The sequence below is a fragment of the Sceloporus occidentalis genome, unplaced genomic scaffold (genome assembly GCF_023333645.1).
Source record: "Sceloporus occidentalis isolate IW3139 unplaced genomic scaffold, rSceOcc1.0.p SCAF_5, whole genome shotgun sequence".
Taxonomy (NCBI): Eukaryota; Metazoa; Chordata; class Lepidosauria; order Squamata; family Phrynosomatidae; genus Sceloporus; species Sceloporus occidentalis.
The window spans coordinates 52,165,634-52,192,565 of record NW_028316985.1 but is presented as its reverse complement, the minus strand read 5'-3'; the positions used below and the strand labels follow the sequence as shown (position 1 = coordinate 52,192,565).

General features: G+C 39.4%; 1 protein-coding gene across 7 annotated transcripts in view; it reads left to right on the top strand.

The window, feature by feature from the left end:
- NAV3 (neuron navigator 3) overlaps window positions 1-26,932 on the top strand; it is a 445,847-nt gene that overhangs the window by 149,044 nt on the left and 269,871 nt on the right. For 4 of the 7 annotated variants that reach the window (XM_089524057.1, XM_089524056.1, XM_089524055.1 and 1 more), the window contains exon 1: window positions 1,571-1,813. The exons of the other annotated variants lie outside the window; for them this stretch is intronic. In XM_089524057.1, coding sequence (XP_089380183.1) covers window positions 1,571-1,813 — 243 coding nt within the window. Of the gene's footprint in view, window positions 1-1,570; window positions 1,814-26,932 lie in introns of those variants that run through there. 7 annotated transcript variants of the gene reach the window in all.

The following is a 26,932-nucleotide window of genomic DNA, read 5'->3' as shown; positions in this document are numbered from 1 at the left end:
CTAAATGTCTCACAAAACTACATTTCCAAGAATTCCATAGCATTGAACCAGGACAGTTAAAGCAGACTCAAACTAGATTATTTCTGCAGTGTGTTTTGGACTAAAAATTCAAGGTCAAGTGGATGACAAATAAAGACTGCAAGTCCCATTAATTTCACTTAGTCTACTGTAGGTGAGCTTCTGCTTCTCAAGTACCTTTATGATAATCTCCCTGTAGTCATCCATAGTAGACTAGTGCTTTCCCCATGATGAACTAAGACTGAAAGATAGTGATAGAAATAAATTATCACAGTAATCCATACCAGAAATGGTTCTTGAATCCAGAGCTTCCAAGATTCCTAGTCAAATCTCTAACCTGGTGTGTATACAAGTCATCACAATTACTGGAGGTCTGCTTAACACTCTATCTCTGTATGAGCATAACATTGGTAAATTGTAATCATATTTATTTTCAATTCTAGTTTTGTAGTTTCAAAGCTCTAAGCTAGTTGTTCTAGGGGAATTTTGAACTGAGTCAGTGGAATTGCTCCAACCATATTTTACAATAAAAGATTACAGTCATGATGTTGCTCATCCTGCTTGATAAATAATTCTTCCACACCTTCTATCGATAAAACAATTATATATACTTTAGATGAGCAAATGTCAAAATATCACACACATTCTGGAATGCTTATGCATCTAGTCAAAACAGTTGTTAAGCTGCATAGAAAATCCAAATCAAATATTTTTGAAATTTAGCAGGGCAACATCTATAATGATGCATATACTTTTGCTTCCTGTTACCTTTTTCAGTGTGTGTGTGTGTGTGTGTGTGTGGATTTATCATGGCAAAGGCATATAAAACATCAATACAGAGATTCAGTATCTGTTACTTGTCCATGTGAATTTAATCTGATTTCATGGGAAGAACATGGAATGAAGTAGTGTAGTTTATGGCTGTCAGCAATGAAAAATGGCTGGATATGGGACAAACGGCTTCATTGCTATGATTGTTTCCGGCTAGAAACACTTCCAACAGCTGCTTGCTTTGGCCATCACTGAGATTTAATTCTCTCTTCCTCCCCACCCTTCCAAAATGATTTTTTAAAAGATGTGGGTTGGGTATTTATGTAATCAGGAAAAGGTCTGTTTCCAGTGTAGATTCAGTGCTGTACAATTGAGGATGTTGCTTTCTTCTGATCTCCTCTCTTTCATTCTGCTAATGCACAGCAATCTAAGGGTGTAAGAAGACGAAACAGCAAATTTATGAGCTCTTTAATCCTAGACAGGCGGCTTTGTGGCAGTTACCTTCAAGGAAAGTTCACGCCTCAAGAAGAGTTTAGTCTTACACAGCACTGACTCACTCAGAACTGTTTCTGCTGGAGAGCAAAGAACAGGGATGAAGGAAAAGACTTGCTGCCTCTTCGTGAAAATCCGTTATATTGTTTTTAAAATTTTCAAAAGATGACTGTAACTTTTGTTTAAAGCATTTATTCTGGAATCTGCTGAAGCTCAAGTCTACCCAGCTGAGGTCAGAGAAGCAATTTTCCTCATTTTTTGGCAGAAAGTGGAAACATCTATAAAAGTCATGCCTGTCCTTGGTGTTGCCTCAAAGCTAAGGCATCCACCTATAGGGTCAAAGCCTGTTCATACTGCCCATCCGATACCAAATCTTGGCACGAGTGGGTCACAGCAATATTCATCAAAGTCTCTGGAGCTTCCTAGGGCAGAGAGCTCAATGCTTTCTTGTCAGTTTGCATTAAAATCTGCCTGTGATTTTGAAGAAGTCAAAGCACTCCAAGGAAAAACCAAGGAGACAGAGGATAGCAAGGTTAGTTCTGAACTTTACCTGCAGAGATGAACTTTGAAGAGAATGACCTACTTATACTTGTCTAATATTTTGGTGGGTGTGAGAATTGTATATGCAAGACACACAGTGAGCTAGATGGGGGAGAGAGTAAACTATTTTCCTTTATTCAGTGTGTTGTTTTGTATCTCATGCAGTGTCTCAGATATGCAGAGCTGTGAAATGACAGCGGTTAAGGAAATATTGACATTTGGCTCGTGTATGTGTACTTTATTTTAAGAAACACATAGTTCCCACGCTCACCCTGATTCCCAGAGGGAAGTGCTTCCAGACTGAAGAACAACAACAAACACTCTTGATATTTTTTGTATGTTTCTGAGCCTGTACAGCTAGATGTTTTCCAAAAATCTGTGGGGGGGGGGGGGGACTCCAGATATTCTATAAAATATTTACCAATAAGAGACTGCACAATCTTTTGCAGCCTGTACTTCCAGTAGGTCCAGGATGCACTGATTATTGGGTATTTTTAATAGTTAAACACTTTTTTTTCATAGCAATATAGTTTGAATATCAAAACAAAAGCATTCACTTTATTAACTGAGAATCTTAAATATTTATAAGTCCTCTTAGAATATTTTAGCAGAATATTATGCTTTCTGCAATTCAGCACTCTGCACATCCTTGATTTCTTTTTTTAAAATCCTGTTTGTTTGAAGAAATATAGAAAGAAGCATTTGTTATTTTCTTTTAAAAACTCTTGGTACAAATACCAGGTGTGGTTATATTTCAGGAGAAGAAACTGGCAAAACCACCTTGCCTAAGAAAACCCTATGAAATTCAAGGTGGCGCCATAGATTGACAGATGGTTACAAATAGTAATCTATGGCTCCATACGGAGAGGCCAAAATAAAGCTGCTTTGGTTCACTTTGGAGGTATGCTGTTTAAATGATGCATGCATCCTAAGAGTCTGGAAGGTGCACCAAAGCCACACTCCAATTCTTAGGAGTGGAGCATGGCTTTGATGCGGCTTCTGGAATCTTAGGATGCATGCATAATTTGAACAGCATACCTCCAAAATGACCTGAAGCAACTATATTTTGGCCTGTCTGTATGGGGCCATAGACTACTATTACAAATAGATTACAAATTACAAACTGTTTTGTGTCACTGCCTCATTTTGAAGTTCATCTGATGGTATAAGATGAGGGACCTTTCAGTTAAGGTTAAGGACAACTGCTTGTGAAAGTAGGATGTTCATTGGGAGATGAACGGATCTGTTCTGAATGGCACAATAGTTCTTCCACAGACTGTATGTGAAGTGTGGGATACGTTGCTTGCTTATGCTAAAAGTCTTGACATAACAGATTTTTGCCATATCCATATTCCCTCTGCAAGGCTCTATATTGATATCAGGATTTTTTTAAATGGATAAAAACAACAAAAAAAAATACAATTTTTGTGGGGGGTTTGGGTTATTTGGCTGTGTTCTGGAAGAATTTATTTGTGAGGTTTCGCCTGCTTCTGTGGCTGGCATCTTTAGAGAATGATGACATGGACATGAATGGGGTATATATACTGTGTGACCCTTGGTTGAGAGGAAGTGTTTACATGTTGTTAATGTCTGTGTTGGTCTGTTGGTGAATGGCAAGGCCTCAGGGTGGGAGGATATGTGAGTTCACATTGAACAAAAGTTTTGATAGAACCAAAACCTTTGCATACACATAATGGAGTACATATGTTGGATTTTAGCTATGTTCGAGTCCTGCATACTTCTTGATAAATGAAAAGGGTAAAGAATGTTTTTTTTAATATCATATCTTCCCAGGTTACCATGGGGAAGCTGTTTCAGTTCTGAACATTGTCATTTGTCAAGTTGGGAGGAGCACTGATTAAAAAAGGACAATTCCAGTTTCCTCACTTTAAAAAAAATGAACAGTAATTAAAGTAGTTTCATTTTTTATTGCTAATATATAAAATATTTCTGCCTAAGGCACAAAAAATAATTGAAAAGAATACATAATCTTAATAGATCAACACATGCTTAGGCCATGTTATTCTTAATGAAATGTGTGTTTATGTGTGTGCGTGCATGTGCACACATGCCTTCATGTCACCTGTTGACTGAAAGGGAGCCCATGAATTTCATAGGGGTTTTTAGACAATGAATACTCAGAGGTGGATTTGTCAGTTTCTTCCTTTGGAGTGTAGCCTAAAGCACTTAGTATTTGTTGGTGGTGTCCTGTTCAAGTACTAACCAAAGCTGACTCTTCTTAGCTTCCAAGATAAGATAGGATCTGGTGTCTTTGAGATATTTAAACTGTTAACATTTTCTGGACTGTAACTAATTTTTCACATATATTGTGCAATGAGGTACACCTCCACCAACCCTAACAACCACTGATTGGCCAGTTCCTTCATACCATTATTCAAGTGACACTTGTTTGTTTGCATCCCCAGGTTATATTGGTGGATCTCACAACTATTGCTTACAAAGCTCATTGAGTGGTGTATAGTGGGACTGAATCATAAGGTGCTTTACAGAGTTCAAGAATACCATATGAGCTTAGAAAATTTACTTTCTTTGGACAATCACTCCCATATTCCTCAAGCCAATATGGTTATGGCCAGGATGGAAATTGCTTTCTGGGTGTAGGAGGTGTAGACAAAAACATATTTTTATAAGCCCAAAATGTATTGTTCCTCTGCACCATGAACTAATCCTAATGAAGTTTTGATGAACCATTGGAATTACTATGGTTGTCTGTTCTTTTGACTGTGGTATTTTGCATCACCTCATTTCATAGGAGTGTATCACATGAGGACCTATGTGCTTTCATCCTGAAAATGGTTAAAGTGTTGGCATCCTAGAAAGGCAAGCAAATTTGCTAATGATTATTACACACAGAGCACAACAATGGTTTAAAAGCTCATTACTTATGTGAGAAAGTGGGTAGAAAGCGAATTTGGGTTTCAGACAGATGCAGACAAATTCCGTTGATATCTTGGAAATAATTTTTTGTGCATGCTCAAAACTATCATTTCCACAAGTTCATACACATACATGCTCCAGAGAGGGAAGGGAAACCAGGGACGAAAATACTCTTTGCCACAGAAGCTGTTTCAGAGGAAGAAGGCTGAGGTTTTCCATTTGCAAACTCCCATAAAACAACACAAACCACACACATACACATGCACGTGTGCATGCACTAAAGAGGAGGACGTGGCTGGTCCATAAACCTGCCTGATTTCAGCAAGGGCTGAAACTCCCAGATGCCCTCCTTTTCCAAGACATATCCTCCATTTCTCCCTCCTGTACAGGAAGAATTCCAAAACGTCCTCTCCCTTGCTCTTGCTGCATCTCTGCCTTCTCTCAGCAGCTGTTCCCTTTCAGAGGCTGCAGGAGGAGGACACCAGCCACGCGAGGGAAAGAAGTGTGTGTGTGTGTGTGTGTGTGTGTGTGTCCCTTTAAGAACAAGGCTGCCTCCCTCTCCTGGGCACAACAAAGGAACCATGGGAAATCTAGGAACGGGGAGAACCCCGCAGATGGTTTTCAGATTACAGCAGTTTCTCAAACACAGCAAATTCGTGAATGAACTGGAAATGAAAACACAGTGTTTTTCTGAAAATGCCTATTCCCTGATTCACGTCACTTTCTTTTTGGACTCTAAGCTGTTTATGCACATCGTTGTCTGATAACCAATTGCAAAATTGTGCCTAACGTCCTGGATAACCTTGGGTTCTGACCAGTTTAACCTTCCAATTTTCTTTGTGTGGTACTATCCATTGTCCCTTTAACAGGCAGCTTTCTGGCCTGTGGTGGAGCCAGAGGTACCTTTCTGTTCACAGAAGGGCCTCTTCCATGAATGGAATGGAGTCAGATCCACAATTTCTATGAATAGAAGCAGGAGGCATGCATCCAAACCTCTGGATGATATCTTCAGGTGAGATCGAAGAGTGCCTCATTCCATGAGTGGAATTTTGCTTCTGGAAGTCTGAATCCAACTGCCATGTCTTCAAATGTCTTTCTTATATGCAACTAATATTGGGCAGCAACTAACACTGTTGAATGAGATCAGACTAAATGTACTTTTGAGGTGAGGAAATGTTGGGTTACAGATCAATAACCCAATCCTCTTAACTTAATTTGTTGTCCCAAGCACACTGAATTGATACAATTCCTGCTGAAATCTATGGAACATCTACATAAAAAAGGTTAAAGACTAAAGTGTCATCCTCTTGGTTTTAATGAGACCGTAGTTAATTGGCACAATGGCTTCAAATTGGCCAAATTTAAATACTTTGGCTGATCTCTATTTTAGATTGTTCTGTTGAGTTGCAGTTGTGTATAAAATATTAGCCTTTGCTGTGACTGAATATTCTTTTCCGAGTGGCTCTTGCACTCATTAAAATTTTTGCTCTAAATGTAATACAGTGTTTGTGCCTGCTTTTCCAGTAGTATTAGTTTACTCCTGTAACAAGTTCAACTGTAAATATATACCAGCATTACAAATATATATTGATTCTGTAAGTTAAGGTGCAGAGAATTGTTTATAATTCCCTGAAACAAGGGACTGGTTACTAAACCAGTTAAAATTTGAAGTGGAACTATAGCCAGAGTAAAATATTCTTGCTTCTTTTTGCCTTGCCCTTGTAAGAAGAAATTATGGGCAACTAAATTACTTTGCACAGCGCAAAGTAAAGGGGAACTCATGGCCAGTATTATCAAGAAGACAGATTATGAGAGATGTTCAGAATTTCTGGCACTGAGCCTCAGAGATCTTGACCTGAATCTTGTTGGTAGTTTCAGCTAGAGTAGAGTTATTGAATTAATGGGCTCTACATAAATGTTGATTTATCATTCATAACTGATTTTATGGATTACTAGTTGGATTCAAGCACTTGGCTTTGAAGTTGTACTCATGGATACTCAGAGTACAGGATACTCATGTACTCAGGAAGATCTCAGCCAAAACAAATTTTAATACCATTCCTCTGATGATCAAGTGCAACTCTAGCAGTGAGGCATAGGAAGATTGCAGTAGATCTAAATTAGTGTTTCACACTATCTTAGCCCCAGAAAACCTCATGATAGGTTCATCCTAGGGTCACAACAACAACAACAACAACAACAACAACAAACATCTACTATGAATGCAGCCCTGCTATTAGGCTTATCTTCCAGGTTATTAGGAACAGATATGTATTCTGCAACATTGCTCCTCACAGTTTCAGTTATCTGCCTTGGTAACTTTAGCAAATGCATTAAACACATGGTATTTCTAGTGTATATTTTTATACCTTTAGAAATGTTTCCAGAGACACAAATCAGATAAAAATTATTTCATGCAAAGTGTAATGAATACTTTGTCAGAATTTCCAAATACAAGAAAAATCTGCTTGTGTTTGGGCAATTATGGAATATAATTGGATATGTGGGAACTCTCATATTTGAGGGAAAATGATGACTCTATCTGTTAAAGATAATGGAAAATCTGAATTAATCATCTGGTCTACATTTATATTTGGCTGCTGCTTTCAGATTCTAGTTCAGCATTTAAAGTGAATTAGAAACGCAACTCTAGCAATTGTTACAGTTGTTAACCTCTCTTATCAGAAAAGTGTTATGACTGACATATAGGAAACCCATGGTGCATTCTATCTATAGCCTTGAGGTGCTTTGAATTCCAAGATAAATTTGAGTTTTCCACATGTCAGTACATGCAGCACAGGTTGTTTTGGTTTTGCCACCCAGCTGCTTCCTCTGTGGCCTTTGTGTATCATCTTCCTGAATTCTGGAGACTTTTGACACCTTTGTTGGCTTCCAGACTTTAGTATACTGCCAAGTCTTACTTGGAATACAGCTGCAGAAATCACTTCATGGCTCCCCAGATGCTTTCTCCTTCTTAGCTTGGAAATGCTGTGCTTGCAGTTTGTTTTAAGTTCCTAAATAATATGCAGAATAAGTGGTGTTTTTTTTCTTAAGAGCTCAGGGTAGATAACAACATACATTGTTAAAAAAATCACACAGTTAAGATCAGCAATTTTGGATGCATAAAGTCACATGCCTGCAAACATCTGGGAAATACATTAAAAGTAGAAAGAATGTAAGAATTAGTGAGTAATCAGAATATAGTTGCATATTCCGCCAAACTTGTACAAATACATTTTAATTGCTGTGTGAAGGACAAGGACATTGGGGACAACTAGTGGATCTCTAATAGAAGGAAGTTAAGTAACTGGGGTGTCATGACCAAGAAATCCATGCCATAAATGCTGTGGTGCCACAGCACTCTGGGGTATCACAAGCAGAATCTTCTCATCAGATCTTTAAAAAAACACTTTTATTATTTTTTAAGTCTTAAATGCATTGATACATTTACATTATAAAAAGCTTTACAGAAAACCCACAACACTTGGGGAAGGTGATCGAGAAGGCGGTTGCAATCCAGCTTCAATCAATCTTGGATGAAACAGATTATCTGGACCCATTTCAAACCGGCTTTCGGGCGGGTTACGGGGTTGAGACGGCCATGGTCGCCTTGGTCGATGATCTCCGTCTGGGCATCAACAGGGGAAACGTGTCCCTGCTGGTGCTCTTGGACATCTCAGTGGCTTTCGAAACCATAGACCATGGTATCCTTCTGGAGCGCCTAGCAGAGGTGGGAATTGGGGGCACTGCGCTCCAGTGGTTCCGGTCCTACCTCTCTGGGAGGTTCCAGATGGTGCAGCTGGGAGACGTGTGCTCCGATAAGAGGGCCCTTACATCTGGGGTCCCTCAAGGAGCCATTCTGTCTCCCATGCTTTTTAACATTTACATGAAACCGCTGGGAGAGATCATCCAGAGACATGGGGCACGGGGTTATCAGTACACTGATGACACCCAAATAGTTTTCTCTATGTCTCCGACTGATGCAGTGACTGAGGATGGCGTCTCTCCTCTCGTGGCCTGTCTGGAGTCGGTAATGGGCTGGATGAGGGAAAACCGACCCAGTCTGAATCCAGAGAAAACGGAGGTACTTGTAATAGGTTCCCCTGGTCCAGGAATGGCGGTGGTTCCACCTGTCCTGAACGGGATCGCGCTTCCTGTGAAGGACTCCGTGCGCAGTCTGGGGGTGCTTCTTGATTCGTCGCTTCACCTTACAGCTCAGGTGGATGCGACGGTCAAGATCACGTGTTATCAGCTTCGGCTTATTCGCCAGCTGTGCCCATATCTGGCCCAGAGGGACCTTGAAACAGTAGTACATGCCCTGGTAACCTCGAGACTGGACTTCTGCAACGTACTCTACATGGGGCAACCCTTATACCAAACCCGGAAGCTACAAATGGTGCAGAATATGGCAGCCAGGCTGGTCACTGGTACTTCCAGGGCCAGCCATATAACACCGGTGTTAAAAGATCTCCATTGGCTGCCCATTCGCTTCCGGGCACAATACAAGGTGTTGGTGATAACCTATAAAGCCCTACATGGCTTGGGCCCAGGATACCTGGAGGACTGCCTCTCCCCATACATTCCGCCCAGCACCCTCAGAACATCTGGGCAGCAACTACTGAGGGTCCCGGGGGCTAGACTTGCCTCCACAGCAAGGAGGTCATATACTATCGTCGCCCCGGCCCTCTGGAATACGCTGCCCATAGAGCTCCGCTCAGCCATCTCCCTGGCTCAGTTCAGGAAGGAGTTAAAAACCTTCCTGTTCCGGCGAGCGTTCCCTGAATCAAGCTCCAGTTAGTCTTCCCCCCAACCTTCGACAGCGATGGTAGCTGGTTGATGGGGTTTTAATATCTGTTTTAATATTGTTGTTGTTATATGTATTTGTATTATGTTATATTGTAATCTGCTGTTCACCGCCCTGATCACTGGAAGGGCGGTATACAAATAAAATTATTATTATTATTATTATTATTATTATTATTATTATTATTATTAACAGAAGCAACTGGAAATGACATAGCATTTCATATTTCAATCTACTATTATGTACAACCTAAACAGACAATTAATTTATTTCTAGAGCAATGTATACATCTTCTTTGTGAATATGTTCCCTTTGTTGAAAAACCTCTGAGCAGAATTGCCACATGCTGTCATGCATGAAACTTTTCAGTTGGCTATATTCTACTCAACATTGAATGCTTATAGTATTGTTTATATAAGTCAACCACAATAAAATTAAATGTAATCTTTGAAATAATTTAAGACAGTGTCCCCTGGTCTTAGAAAATACAAACTTCATAGGTCCATTAGTCAATTTGGAGTTTGAACTTCTTTGAATAATAATAATAATAATAATAATAATAATAATAATAATAATGGTCTGTCTCTCATATATCTGTAATTCCTTCTACATTATTGTAGTGAATGTCTAATAAAACATTATATATTTTGGAAGCTAAGGCTCTAGGATTAGCTTGTTTCTGAATAATTAAATGCTCAAAATTATTTCATGGTTTCACTCCTGTATTATAACTTCTGAGACAGATAAGAAGTAAGAGACTTTGTGAATATGAAGCCATGAGCATTTTTTTTATGGTGATGATCTTATATTTCAGGTAGGTCAGTACGAGGGAGGATGGTTCCACAAATATCAGTTATTTGTCTATGTGGGAGCTGGTGTGGTGCAGTATTTTGAATGTTAGACATAGACTCTGGGAGGCCAGGATTCAAATCCCTTCTTCACCATGGACACCCACTGTGTGACCTTGAGCAAGTCACATTCTCTCAGCATAAGAAGAAGACAGTAACAAACCTCCTTGGAATAAATTTTGGCAAAAAAGCCATGGGATAGAGGCCAAGTAGGACAGTATAGCATTGGCAGGTCTGCTGTACATACCAACTTTTGCCTTCACATTTTTGCTGTTTACAGAGAAACATGTCTTTCCTTAGTCCTCTTTTGTGGCAAGAGTAGCTGCTGCTAGTGTTCATAACAGTTGGGTCCTCTCAGTGAATTTTAAGTTGCTGTGATGGTTTCATAGGTCATTAGCCTTTTCAAATGTTTTCATTGGAATGAGAAAATTTGTTGAAAGATTGCATAACATATTGAAATTCTCAGTCAAGGAATTCACAATGTTTTGTCTGGTAAGTGCAAGCAGATAATTCCCTTGTGTAAATCCTAAAGATTTCTGGTGGCTCTTATGCAAGCACTGTATAAACCAAGGTTTGAGGGCTTGGAAAATAAGCAAGTCAAATCAAAGGCAACTTAATCCTGAAGTGGTTAAGCAGGATCATAGAGTCTGTGGGTACAAAGGCTGAAGAACTGCCAACTAATAACCATGTCTCCAAGCCTGAATGTATAAAACATGAGAAAAGCTGGTGAAGTATAGTATTAATAATGATAACCTTGTGTATCTGTGTAGGCGAGTGATTTTCAACCATTTGTATGTTCTGTTCCACCAGTCACTCTACCAGAGAACCTGGGCCTTACCATGACAGAAAGAAAAACTCTACTTTTTCTGCAAAACACCTTTATAGGTTTACAGAAATTTTGTTGTTATATCATTTACAGTCTGTTTAAAGGGCATAAACATTACAGCATTATTGTTGGGAGGAAAAAGAAATTACATTAGTAGTTGCAAAATGTGATATGTTATTAATAATTGTTATGAAAATCCTGTGCCCAGTCTACTGATTTAGAACCACTGATCTGGGAAATTACTTGCATTCTGTTTAACTTGTAAGCTGTTTTTTTAAAAAATAAAAAACCTCAGAGTTGAAGAATAATTGATTCTGACATTTATGTATCTAGGCAGAGGTAAGGAATAGTGAGGAGTGGAGCCTGATAGACCACACTGGGAGAGGAGCTCATTATAAAAACTTTGTGTAATTCAGGGGTAGGCAACCTGCGGCTCGGCGAGGCCTTGGGACCGGCTCCAGCCTGGTCCTGCCACCGATTGCTGCCGGGGCCTTTGCCCTCTCGCACGCAGGGGCAAGGGAGGCAATTGTCTATAGACGCCTCAGAAACATGCATTTATATTAACATTTTTTTAAAAATCAGCAATTTTTTTTGTGTGTCCTCTACTTTTTTTAAAAAAGTGTCCACCATTTGAAAATGTTGTCCTACATTTGTCCCGGTTTATTTATTTATTTAATTTTTTTTTTTAAATTAATTAATTATTTATTTTTTGGCTTCGGCCCCCCCAGTTGTCTGAGGGACAGCAACCCGGCCCCCGGCTCAAAAAGGTTGCCTACCCCTGGTGTAATTGATGGCTGACTGATATGGTGGGGTGAGTCTATTCTTGAGTGCTACCACATAGTGAATTGCACAGAAAAGTAGGTGTAAGTGATCACCACAGCTGCACCAGCCGCCTTTAACTTCTCGCTATTCCTTTCATCAGTAAGGTGATTTTATGACATAAATGTTGCTTCCCATAGTACCGTATTTTCCAGCTTATAAGGCAACTGGGCGTATAAGACGACCCCCAATTTTTTCAGTTAAAATATAGAGTTTGGGATATACTCGCTGTATAAGACTACCCCTCTTCCAACGCATACCAAATAAAAAAACTTTTAAACTTCAACCCGCTAGGGGGGATAGCGCCTACATGCGCCGGCTTCCCAGGCCTCTGCTGAGGTCTGCAAAACCTGACTCGCATGTAGGCAGCGCCCTGGCCTACTATGGGCCGAGTTAAGGGGGCCTGGCACCCACACGCGCAGGTTTCAAGGGGCCTCCGGAGGCCTGTGAAGCCGGCTGCCAGCTGTGCACGAGCGCACTGGCTTCAAGGGGCTGATGGAGGCCTGGAAGGCAGGAGGAGGCCAGCGGCAGACATGCTGGGCCATGGAACAGGCCAGGTGAGTGCGTGGGGCTCTCTTGTGGCCAGGGCTTAACCCGGCGTATAAGATGATCCCCGACTTTTGAAGCAATTTTAGAGGGTTAAAAAGTCATCTTATATGCCGGAAAATATGGTATATGTAAATTTGTGACCAACTTATATGGATACCTGAACCTACCTTTCTATCCTGATCTTTTGTGGTTTTTCATAGTATGCTGCCAATGTTTACATTGGGAATGTCCACTTTTCAACACTTTCCAAAATCATTATTCAGCTAAAAATATCCAATGAATGCAGCTTCAGTTAATCTGGAAAATGAGTTCAAGAGGAGGCAATAGAATCTCCTGAGCATTTTCTTTCTCCCAAAATCTTGTTAAGGAAATCTGCATTCCACATTTCTAGCACCTGGCCCAGCATCTTGACAATGCTGTGCTGGACTTCCAAGGACTTGGCAGCTTCTGCTTCCTGTTGTGCATCAGGCTTTGATTTATAGGACATCTGCAAAACCACCCCATCTTAGTAATCGGGATGGTCATGCATAGAAATCCAACTTCCTAGCAAGTGCTCTTGAATGCTTTCATCCAACAGGAAAGGGTCTGTATGGCTCATACATGATTTAGAGTGAGTAAGGCATAAATCAGCATGCAAAACTTTTACTCACCACTAACAGCAACAATAGGATTTCCTGACAAAGCATGCCAGCCAGTAAACAGGATTTTCTTCTGCAACTGCAGATTGTTCAAACTAATTCAAAAGGCCCTAAGTGGATCATATAGTTTATAAACACCAGTGGTTGTCTTAAACAGAAAGTTTGTGTGTTCATGGTGCATTATTTTAAAGAAAATGGTACTTGAGTACATAATGTGAATGTATACAATATGAACCACTGCATGGAGCATTTGTGTTGCCAATGATGTTCAACAAGCACCCTTCAACATTATTTGAAAATCAAGCCATTGTTATAAACATTACTGGAGAAGGTCAAGAATCAAAATTACCTGAAACTTTGGGGGCGGGGTTGGTTGGTTAATATTTGCTGAGGTATTAGGGCAGTGGAACTAATCTGGCTGAAGCCGAATATCAACAAGGGGATTTCAGTCTAAATAAACCAGTTCTACACCATATTACTTGGGCCAGGTTGTTTTTTTTTTAAAATAGTGGATCAACATGATCCTAAGTGATTTAGGCCAATCTGGAACTTCAGAAGTCAAGAATAACTAGAAAAAAGTGATGGTGTGTCTCTAATATGATCATATAAAGAAAATGCTAAGGTGGTGTGATGTGGTGGGCAAGGATGAGAACTAGTTTGCACATTTATAACTACTGTACTGTATAATGTGGAATTCAGGGCAAGTTTTTTCACCAGCTGTCTAACAATCCCAGTTCATATGGGGAGTGACTGTGTGAGGTCAGGAAAGTTAGGTAGTGAAGTATCCCATGAAATTTTGTTCACTTGCTGGATTCAGGTTGTGAAAGAGCTGTGGTCAAGGTATTGGTTATTGATTGTTGTCTAAACTTGGCTCTGAGACTGAGAAACAGTCTCAGTTTCTTGCTAATTTGATCACTGAGATCTATTGAGACAGTCCTCATCTGTGTGCCAACCGTGGTATCAGTACATCCTTCTGGGATGCATCTCTCTCAGCTATAGTGCCCAGCTGTGGAATGCTTTCCCACTGGAGATTTAATTGGCTCATTTCAGCTTGTGCAGAACCTCTAGTTAGAACACTAGAATTTTAAAGAGCTTTATGCTGCAAGGTTGCAGAATGATGCAGAAGAATAGATAGTCAAAATGGAATTAAAAAAAACTGGCTTTGCAGCTGACCCTGATTATTTGTTACACTCAGCATTTCAATAAAGTCAAAACAGGAACAGCGTTTCCTTTTTTGTTTGTTTTGTTTTTGTTTTTGAAGCTTATTTGCTGCTCAGCAGTAGAGCTTGGAGTTTGCATGAATGAAGTTGTAGAAAGGAAGAGAGCTGTTGCCAGGCAAACTTGACAGTGCTCATTCTTTTTGCTTGAATAGGTGCTATACAGCTCCTCATTTAGAAGGAAATTACTGATGAGGTGTGAACTTTCAGGAGCGTAGCTGGCTTCTTTAAAATTAATTTACTCCCATACACTTAGTTTTACAAGCTTTTTTTCTGAAGTAATTAACCCAGATGCACCACACATGTCAAAAGCCACCTAGTATAGGACACTAGCCACTTGAGCTCAAAGGTTTATTGAGCAATATGGACACATCACTGTACCTAGATGCAGAGATTTACACAGTGGTTATGCTTACCTACCCTTTGAATTCTGTCATGCCAAACAGACTGGCAGGACAAGTAAGAGTGGCATAAAACCTGTAACATACTGTAAATTCAATGGCAGTAACACCAATCTGCAGTAATAGTTGGTACTGCTTCCCTGAGATAGCCACACCTTCTCTCATAATGATAGAACTCTTATCAGACCATCTTCCTTTTTGCTCTTTCTTTCCTACTTCCACTTTTTGTAGACTAACATACTGAATCAGTGACATTACTAAGGTTGTGTTGGGGTGCAGCCACCTGTTGACACCATCAGAGTAGGTAACACCAGGTAGCAGTGAGGTATCCCAAGGCCCTTCCCCTGGAATGAAAGGGGAGATTCTTCTTGGTGTTCTCCTCCTCTTTGGGATGGTGAGAATGGGGGTGAAGCTGTGAACCTTTCTCTCCACTTCACTCTCCCACAGCCTCTCCTTCCTAATTTATTTGACTTCGTTTTGCTGTTGTCCTCTGGAGAGGTAAAGTGTTTGCAAAGGCTTCCTTATTCCTTGAAGGTGGAGATATTTTGTAATTAAGAAACTATGCTTGTTCAGTGGGACATATTATATTTGCTTACTCAGCCGTGTGTGTGTGTGTCATGGTAGGATGCTGGGTTCCCTAAAGTGAAACCCTTTTACCCATTTGCAACCCAATCCCAGGAGGTCCATGGGCCTACATCATGAATTACCACACTGGGTGAAACCAGCCTTAGTGACGCCAGTGTACTGAATCAGTCCTGAGATGATCTCTTCACTTTTAAAAGTGACAGCAGAATATTGCCATATAATAATAAGGCACAGTTGATTTTGCTGATCAAGAAATACATGAAAATCATAATCATAGCACTTTCTTGACAGTAATTTTTAAAGTGTACACAACAAAATACAATGTCACTTAGAATATGCAGAAATTTGTCAGTGAATTGGTAATGGTAAAAAGTAATTCCATACATCACAATATGGCTAAATTTATTCCAGGTTTTCTTAGGATACGAAACATAGCAAGGATCCTTGTGTCTTTCTAGCCTGATATTGCCTTGGCAGCAGCAGTCAAAAATTTATGCAAAATTCTTTTCTAGCCCTACATTGGGTCCCTGATATTGGTCTATTTTAAGTATGGCTTGCTCCACCAGACTCAGAATATGCGACACACTGTAAAATGGCTTCTGACGGGGGTCTGTCTGTTGCACCATGACTGGCACCCACTGATCCTGCTCTCAGCAACTGAGAGGGTACACTTTGGTTGAAAAGGAGGAAGAAGAACTGTGCTATGCCATCTGTGATTTCAGCAGGCAGATGCTCAGCATTTGGTATGTAATTCCTTTTTGCTGTGCTTGCTCTTAACAAGACTTCCAACCCCAAATATAAGATGTCCCATACAAAATGGGATACATTGGGAACCCTAGTTTGGAGATGGGCCAAGATGCAAAGCAAGGAATAAAAATACCAGGGTAATACTGGCTTTTTGAAAGGGGAAAAAGGACCACATCTTGGTACATCTTCTTGCTTCACTTAGTTTGCTGCTACTTCAGCAGTCAGGTTTTTAGATCAGTCATGCCTGGACTAAAGTTCCACAGAGGAAGTGGCAGCTAGCTTTGCAGTCATGGATGGCAGCAGGACAAGCTTCTCTTAGATCCAAAACACACTGCGGAAATAATCTAGTTTGAGACAGCTTGAACTGACATGGGTCAATGCTAGGGAATTCTGGGAACTGTAGTTTTGAGAGACATTTAGCCTTCTTTGTCAGAGAGTTCTGGTGTCACAAGAAACTACAATTCCCAGGATTACCTAGCACTGAATCAGGGCCATTAAAGCGCTGCCCAACTGGATTATTTCTGCAGTGTGTTTTGGACCTAAGTCAGTGATTTAGATCCAATATAATGTAATGGAGTCCAAATCCCCACTAATATTGTCACACTGGATTAGTGGCAGCAAATGGGCCATACCTTTTCCATTTTCCTACTGTCATGCCTAAACTGCTGCTCCACACTATCTAGATCTGCAGATTGAAAGCATAGTCCACCTCTTTCTGGCAAATAGAAGCTGACCAGGAGAGCCAAAGCAGGTGTATCAGTGGCAGCTGAGAAGGGGAAATTTAAGAGTACAAAGAAATATCTTGTCCAACAGGTTCAAAACACCAATCAAAATATGATTTACATCAAATTCTGAGTATGTAAATGGGTCTAAATTGTGTCTTGTATGGCTATGCAATTTTTGATGAACAAACAGTTGAATACTGTTTGATACAGAGACTCTTTTTTGAAAAGGCATTTTCAAAATATGCAATGTAGTTTCAGTGTTGAACTATGACTCTGGAAATCAGGGTTCACATTCCTGCTTGAGCATAAAAGCCCATTGTGTGACTTTGGGTAAGTCACAATCTCTCAATCTCAGAGGGTGGTAATAGCAAGCCCTTTCTGAAGAAACCTTGCCAAGAAGACCATATGATAGGGTCACCATAAGTCAAAAATGGTTCAGAGGCATGCAACAACAACAGTTTTAAAGATATTACATGTCAAAGAACCAACTGTCTTGAACTTGTTTAGAGGTTCTAGCAGGGGAGCGTGTGTGTGTGTGTGTGTGTATATATGAACCAACTGTCTAAAGAGTTCTGCAGAAACTGTATTCTGCTTACAATTTCTATTCTTTCTTAAAATATATTTTAAGAAAGGATCTCTTTATAACATATTATCCCACTGCTGGTTCATCAAAATTATGCAAGGCAAAGTTGCATTTGTGCATTTCTAATATAAAACTAAATGTCCCTAGCACATGAAATATTTCATTTACGTTCGCAGAAGGAAACAATTTCAAGATTTTTTTTTTCCTACCAAGAAAGGAAGCAATTTGTGTATCAGCAACTCTGCTGGGTTGTTTTTGTTACTATGTGGAGTTAAAAAGGGAAGTACCACAAACCTATAACTGTTAGAATACTGAATATTTAAATTGCTTTCTCCTTTCATCTTAGGGAGCATATGTTTTTGTTACTGTGAACACTGTATTATTGTGTTTTCCTCAGCTACTGGGAATAATCCAAATTGGCACAAACTGACCTTAACTTCCTGACCACAATATGCAGTTGTACAATGTGCAGTTTTGTGTCTGTTCTGGCAATGTATAATTCATCACATTTATGAACAAACAGCAGATGAGGAAAGGATATTGTATCTGACTGTGTGAAAACTCTGAGGAAATGCTGATATCTACAGCAGCCCTTAAGTTCCATCTTGAAGAACTAAATCTGTTCTTAAATTTCATTCACAGTTCTTGGCTTGAACAAAGATTGGCTGACTTTTACCCCTCTAATGTAATGTCAAATTTTACATTCTAATTTTTGTGAAAGGTTTTAAAGTGCTATGGTTATTCTCCTTGTTTTATTTTATTTTTTTAAGGTACAAAGTTGGCTCTCTGTATCCACAGATTCTTTCTCCATGGATTTAATCATCCACAATTTGAAAATATTTTTTAAAAATTAGAAATCAAACTTTGATTTTGCCATTTTATATAAGGGGCATCATGTTACTATTCGATTGTATTCAGTGGGACTTGAGCATCTGTGGATTTTAGTGTCCACAGGGGGTCCTAAAATCAAATCCCAGCAGATACCAAGGGCTCACTGTACCAATCCTAGAGAAATAATTTTACAGTTGTATTTTAGTAATACAACTTAAAAACTTTATTTTTTTACCACAATATCATTGAAATTAGATGTATTAGCAATGCATGTTAAATATGTCATAGAATAGGAGCACAGTTTGACTAGACGAAGATGTCTACTAGCATCATGTGTGGGGAAAAATATATCAATGTGGGTTTTAGGAACAAAATTGTTTTGGCTTCATTTAAGCAGAGATTGGAAGTAACTTGTTATAAATAAGGTTACTTACTATATATTCATATTTGTAATAATTAAGGTATCATTAAACTACACTGACTGGTATATGATGGTATTATTCAGCTAACACAAATTACATTGCACTCATGGACCTCTAAGTCTGGACTATCCATAAAGGAGGAGTCTAACATAGTTCCTAATTGTGCAAACAATAGCAGAACTGGTTGCACAAGTAGTTTTCACAAATGATAGCATGCCCAGGGACCACATGAACTAATGTGCTACTGCCTGTATATGTGGAAAAAAGCAACAGAACCCTGCTCTGATAACATTACATTGAAGTTATACCTGTACTTGTAAATGTAACAAACAAATATGTTAAGTATTTTAGGATTGTTTTTATAACTGTTTTCAGTGGTTACTTTCATAGTTGTGGGGATGGACTAACAATTTGCTGTATTTATTTGTTTGTTTGTTTGTTTGTTTGCCACAGGCCAGCATTGTGACACCTTGTGGCATTTTTTTTAAAATGTAACTATAAGCATCTGTTTGTATAGTAAGTAGATTACCAGATATGGGAAAATTGGGGAAGAAAAGGCATACTCCTAGGAATGTTGCGCAATCACGCTGAAGATTTTCAGAGGACTTCCCCAAAAATGATTTGTCTCTGGAGCATTTTTGGATAAGTCCTGGATAAGTGCAATGTATCTGAAAATCTTCAGCGTGATTGCGGGACTTTGCCAGGAGTATGCCTTTTACTCCTGGCTTTCCCCCCACTTCTGATGATTTGCTAAAATAGGAAAGTTTTACTTTTCAAACCTATAATTTGCTCCGTTGTCAGTTACTTTGTGGACCTTGTAACTGTAATGAATTATTTTAACAAGTAACTTTTCAAACTCTGCATTTGAACTATAAGTAAAAATAGGGATCATAATTCAACTGACTGGTGGAACCAATGGAATTTAGTTATGGATTACTTAAAGTGTATTGGAATGATGAGGTGAACAGGAGGAAAATATAATACAGTCCAGTAGCCAAAAGCCCCTTAGGTAGTCACTAGAAGCTTACAAGAAAGTTGACTGGAGTCATTGCCATGAGCAGAGAGTTCTAGGTGCAGTACAGACTGCCCAAAAAAGGCAGCCTGCCAGCTCCTATTTTTCTGCCGGAGGGAAGCCAGCCACCAAACGGTGCAGCTTCATGCCAGCGGAAAAAGAACCTTCAAAAAGCAGGTTCTTTTTCTGCTGCGGCGGTGGCATAAGAAATGTGCCACTGGCGCACTTGTTATGTAAGTGCCACGTGGCACTGTGCGGATGCTGCGCAGCACTTACATAACAATGGCGGCACCCAGTGTTACGCCCTCGTCACATGCAAGGGTTGTGGGGTGTGTTGGTGCTCTGCCCACTTGGCAACCCTCGCACATAACAAGTGCGCTTGAAAGGCCATCTGTACCGGGCCCTAGAGACAAGGAGCCATAACAGATATGTCTAAATTTTCAACTAAATTTTGAACATTGTGACTCTAATCAACAACTTTTCACATTATCTCTGTGGCAGAAAGGACAGTTACAGGGCCAGTGGCAGAGCATGTTTGTTTGTGACAGAGAAACCTCAGCCTAGAATGAAGTCAATGAGAATCCAGCTTTGTTTTGTTGTGCTTCTAAAACGAAATATATCAGTAGACTGAAGACAAACTCTTCTTCATGTTAGTAACAGGAAATTTACTCAGTGTTTCCTAACTAGATGTTTATAATTTCACTTATGATTTCAATGTGTGTCACACTGAGGGCCACACAAAAGGGGCCGCAAATAGTTATTTTGCAGAACGATGCAATGTTTGCTGATCAATCCCAGATTTGCATTAATGTGTTTTGGATTTCAGCTACTAAATAAACAATGGATCAATACATTTTCCTTTTTGGAAAAATTGGTTAGTGAATAGATACTCGGGGGGGGGGGGGGCACATGAAATGTTTGTTCAAGCATGCACTTGAACAAATTGGTGGAAAAATCCAAAATCTCGCTAGTCTTTCTTTTGGTCAAATTACATAGTTCACCAAGGTTGAAGTCTCTGAGATCAGCCATGTGGATTTGTATAGCATAACATACATACAAGCAGATACCTTAAATTATAGTATAAATACATATTGAGGCAGGGGAAACAGATTGCATTCTTTTTTTGACATTGCTCTGTGGGAAAATGAATTGGCAGGGGCGTTATTTGTTTGAATGGCTGGGTTGTGGATAGCAGCCATGGCTATTGAAGAGCACCCCACCCATAACAATTTCATGTAAAGGAATAATCACATTAAAAACTTTGGGATTTAGACAATATAGAAGCAAGGGAATGTGTTCCCTATTGAAATTTGTTTAGATTATTGTTGGCTTTTCTAAAATTGGTGGTTGTAAGTTTTCTCTGGAGCCAACATTGTTCTCTTGATTAAAGCCTCAGAAAGCCCTTGATCAGATATTCTGGAAGCTGATGTTGTATAAAAATAGGAAGCCAAAACTTAATGCAAAACTTGATGCATCTAATTTAGTAAGCTATAGCTTATGAAAGCCTACCCCCAATATATTTGATTTCCCTTAATATTATTTAGGTTCTTCTTCATTTTGCCATGGGACACTTCTAGATTTAATACACGTAGTTCCCTGTGCACTTATGAATATGGAATACACTAATATTGGGGGGCTAAATTTATCTGCCATTCCCAAATCCCTTACTTGAATCATCATGGATATGAGCACATTCTGGCATTCAGCCTGACTGTGGGCACCAATTATACTTTGGGCTGGCCATCACTTACTTGCCTTTCCCCTTCTGTACCAGTCATTCACAATTTAAGCATTAAGTACTGTACATGAGAGATTCTAAGAACATCCAACTGAATTCATATAGAAGACTCTATGGAACCAGAAACTCTGCCTTATTGGACTTCATGATCAGAGACAGACTTTTAAGTGAATCCAGCTGAACAGGTTTAGGATTTCCCTTCAGACCTTCAAATTTAAAAATGGGAACAAAATTCAAAACAACCCCAATTTCATATCAAAATATCCATATCACAGTTTCCCAAACTCTAAATAGGACTAAACACATCTTGCCAAGATTTGTCCTGCATTTTTGATGGGAACATACATACTGAATAAAGCATGCATGCATTTTTTTAAAGCATACAATACGCGCGCACGCACACACAGAGACATTTATTTTAACCAGTAGAAAAATGCACATACTAAAACAATGCAGACAAAAATATATACAGGATTATTATTGTTATTATTATTATTTTAAAAAAGCAGATATAAGAACAAATGCTGGAAAAGTCTTTAAAATGAAATATAGAAATAAGACAGGATGAGAATGCTGGTGGACGTTTGAGAAACTTGGTGACAATTAAATCAACCAGTTTTAACATCTCTGTTCATGCTGAAGACAGATAGACAGATAGAGAGACAGACCAAGAATGGAGAGGACTGATTATATATATATGCAGAATAGTAATAAACTGTTCTCTGTTCTTTTGTACTAGTAATGGGAATTGTGTGGATCTCCAGCCTTTCTGAACTGTGCTGTCTAGGCCTTTGGAAGTTGTAGTTCATCTTGTATAAGACACAATTTGTACACCTTTCCTATACATAATTTCTGACCTACCCTAATCAGTGCTTGAATGAAGTCAGGTTCAGAAACATGAGATTCTGTCTGGTAAATTATAAAGCATTTTATGTATTTAGAAAGCCTGGTTTTCAAAATGTGAAGTAATATAAAGAAGTGGTGCCTGCAAAAGAACTCTGGTGCTTCTGAAATCCATTTTGTAGACTACTGTATATATTCAGTATATAAGTCTAGACATTTTAGTCAAAAATGGACCAGAGAACCCTGAGTCAATTTATGCATGCTTCAATGTAAGTGATGTACTTTAACTCTTATATATAAAAAAGGAACCATTCCTTGGTCAAAGACAAGAGCTTGATCTATCCTGGAAGCACCAACCATTAAGATGAGCAAAGTTTAAGAAACTAGAGTTGCTTTCAGTTTGAGTTTCATCCACCACCACCCTTTTTTAAAACAGAGGACTGAAAGAGAACATTACATTGTTTTCTGGCCTCTCTTTTCTGGTTTTCTCTTGCACCTGAGTTAGCAAACCTGTCTTTTGTATTATCAAAAAGATCTAATGAAAACAAGCAGCCATCATAGGAGTTTCAGGACAAGATGATGAAATAACATAATACTTTTTAAAGGTGGTGGAGTCAATATTTGGGAACACAGAATATTCTGCCATGTTTCATACAAAGGCAAGAAAGGCACAACTAAATATTAGTAAAGTTGTTTCCACTCCAAAGTACTGAAGGGGACTTTTTCTCTCCCATAATTCTAGGATGAATTATAAGACCAAGCTTGCTGAATCAAGGATCCGATTTTATTTAGGAAAAGAAATGTATTGCTGTCTCTCACCCTGACAGATCATAATCTGAAGAGAATGGAAGCCCTAAGCCATGAACTTGTACACTCTAATATAATTTGTCAAGATTGCCTAGTCTTGACCTGATTGCAAAGTGCATTTGGTGAGAAAAGTCTATGAAGACAGAAAAGGAATTTTGATAATAGCCTAGGTGCCAGCTGGCCTCCTTCAAGGTAGACAATGTCCTGTTACAGACAGGCCTTTACTCCACCCCCAGTATGTACTAGGGGTTGGCCGAGGACGCAGCATCCAATAAGGCCTCACCCCTAGTACGTACTGGGGACATCAAAATTGCGGCGCGCTATACACATGGGCGCCGCCATTTTGACGTGACGGACGCTTAGTGTCCGCACATCACGGCACGGTTGTGACGCTGCCAGTGCACCATTGGCGCCTTGTGGCATCACAACTTCACTGCAAGAAGAACTCGCTTTTTGCGGGTTCTTTTTGCTGCGCGGGAGAGCCACGCGGTTTGTCTGCTGCAGCTCCCTTGCGCAGCAAACACAGGCGCCAGCAGAGCGCCCTTTTTGGGTGCTCTGTAAAGCGCCATGGTTTCCCAAGTCCTTGCTATACAGCCCCATTCCCCAGTTCCTTGGTTTCTTAGGGAAGCAGATTTACCATGTAACCTTCACAGTGTCAACTTGTTTTTCTGGAGGATGATCAAGGCAATACAAAAGCACTTTGCTGGGTCAGTTCATACAAAGTCATGTCCGTTTCCCCATTCGTATAAGCAGGACTGCAATTGATTTTCCCCACTTTTTGTGATTAATTTTTGCGTCTTTTTCTTTTTCAGTTGACATTTGTCAGACATCTAGTCTTGACATTTAAATGTCTCTTCAAGACTTCTGCCTTGACACAGACATTTTCTGAAGTGTCACCCATTTATAGCATTATTGTTGATATGAAGAAACCTTGTTCTGTTTTTATTTTTACATTTCAAGATTGGACCTTTAGTATAATCATAATAATGACAGTTCTGTGATAATTGGAGTGATAATTCTGTTGGAAATAGATCTGTACTAGTAGGCAAGCCATAACTCTCTGCTTGGAAATTGTTCTGCACCCTCAAGAGACTACTAAAGTTAAGATAATGAGGCAAAAGGACTACCCCCACCTTCCTAATTACCTCTATCTTTCACACTACACAATTGTGTGCTATGATTCTACTTTAACTATCATGACTGCAATCCTATGGAATCCTCAGGTTTGTAGTTTATTAAATCAATACAGGTTCTTGTTGAGAATTCTAAACACTCTCTCCTTAACTTGATCCTTCTAGAGTTTGAGGCCAATGGATGAGTAGCTGGCAATGTGACTACTCACTAAAAGAGAGCAGCTTCTCATTCCTTCCTGTCATTATCAAGAAAGCCAAACTGTGTTTTGTTCCTTTTTGGAAAATGGAAGAAATTGAGCCTCCTGTACTTTCTAATTCACCAAAATAACTAAAAGATTAGCACAAGAATGGAGCTGTTGCAGTTTCTTTCCTCTTCCTTTGCAGCAGATAAAAAGAAGTAATTTCTTATATAGCATGTAGTGAAAGAGTGGATTCGTCCACTGTAACTCTATTAAAAATACTATATATTACCTCAGTTACACCCTGCAGAACTTTTGTTATGCCTTTGATTTTATAAACCTGCTGACTTCAGTGGGAGACTTCTGAGTAGACATTTCTACACTTGTTTGAACTGTCACTTCTAAAACTTCATAATGGAGTATATTTGGAATTAAAAACTAATAAGTATGTACACTCCCTTCTCTTGTATACACTTTTCTGATTTGACAGATATCCACCTAGTCATTAATATCTTTGTGAAATGAGAACTGATATGAGGGAAACTATATACCTAACCTCCATGCATTAGCTAGAACCTCATTAGAATCTGTGCATGCAGTTATGTATATGACATAATCTCCAGATATGAATAGAATTTCTGTGTACATCTGTCTCGATCAGGATTTCCTACACCTGTCTGAATGATTGTATAGTGGACCCTTTGGTTCCAGGAGCCCCCGGGGATAACAAAAGCCATGAATTCTCAAGTCCTGTTAAAGACAGTGGTGTAGTAAAATGGTGTGCCTTATATAAAATGGCAAAATCAAATTTGTTTTTTTGAATTTATATTTTTTTTGGAATATTTTCAAGTCATGGATAATTGAATCTGTGGATAAAGAATCCATGGATATGGAGGACTAACTGTATGTAAGGCTAGAGTGAAACCCACTGTTTCCTCTACATGTATTTATTCTGTGTGGAAATAACTTGGGAGAGACTGAACAGCTATTATTCTGAATCCCAATTAGTCTACCATCATGGAATTTACAGCTGTGTTTGCTTCAAGTACCACAACTACTGAAACTGTGTTTTATTCAAAAGGAATTAGCAGCTTCAAATGTTATCTTTGCAACTTGGTAACATGGCTTCTCTAGTTGAGGAAATTGCTGACATTTAAAAAGATAATAATCACCTTTTATAGTTGAGATGCTGAGTTCTTCTGTATCTACCAGAGAGATAGCGACATAGTCTAATAGCTTAATAAGACAAAAAAGTCAACCAAAGCAATCTCCAGCTGCATCTTCCAACCTGATATGCAAATGTTTCCTTTTTGACTATATAGAAACCACCTAATGCTACAGTGTTAACACATGTCATTTAAAGACATGTCTAACATTCGACAAAGATTGAAGTTAGTAGATCATCTTCAGTAGAAAAAACATTTAATAGAGTGTTTTTAGTACCTCCATAAGGCTCAGTTTTGAATATACATATACAGGATGGTAGAAGTAGTTACTGAGAATATACCTCCTATGCATTGGAATAAGTTGACTCCAGACAGATGAGAACAGATTTTCTGCACTTCACATAATTGTGTAGAAGTCAGAATTTCAGGAGGTATAGCTTTAAAGTTCATCTGCTAAAATTCTCCTTCTGCATAAATGTTAAAGATGTGCTGGAAAAATTGAAGCACTTAAGTTATTTGAGCTAATTTTAACAAGGCTATCCATGAGCAAGGACAACATGGTGGATCTGCTCCCTTGGCTGCAGGCCTAGTTAATGCATACTGCATTGGAGTGTTTCTGGTGTTTTCTTTTTTAAACAGATCACTGTAGGAGGGGCTGAATGTCACCGTAGGAAGGGCTGGATGATTTCCATTTTGGTAGCCATAATTATAGATTGCTGCATTTTTAACATGCTGGGTGAGGTTGGCTTGTCTGCTTTCCCCCTTTCTCTCAATTTTGCTGTCTCTACATGTTCAGTAAGAGATTCTGGAAGAAGCTGCTGTTTACCTTGCCTGTTGTAGGTATAGCCACACAACTGCAGTAGGACTGGCTGCAGTAGAATTCCTTTCTTTACTACATACACACTGCTGCAACTTGATGCTGAAAGTATTATTCCAGCCCTCCTTTACTATCCTTCCAGTGCTGATACTGCTAAAAAATCTTCTGGAATAAGGAGGAAAAGATAAGGCTGTGCACATGTAGAAAGACTGTGTTAAAAGGAGTTTCTTTGGCCCATTCCGAACAGGCGTATAGTACGTCCCCAGGACATACTAGGATTAGGAAGGGGCGTAACTTCTTGATGCCCTTAACCCTAGTACGTACTGGATCCGTACAAAATGGCAGCACCCTTCCACATGGGCACCACCATCTTGACGTCGTGGACGCATAGCGTCTGGATGTCGCACGGTGGAAGTGACACCGTGAGTGCACGACTAGCACCTCGCGGTGCCACTTCCGGGGCACAAAAAGAAGGGCCATTTTGGCACTTCTTTTTGCTGCGCCCGGGAACCACACGGTTTGG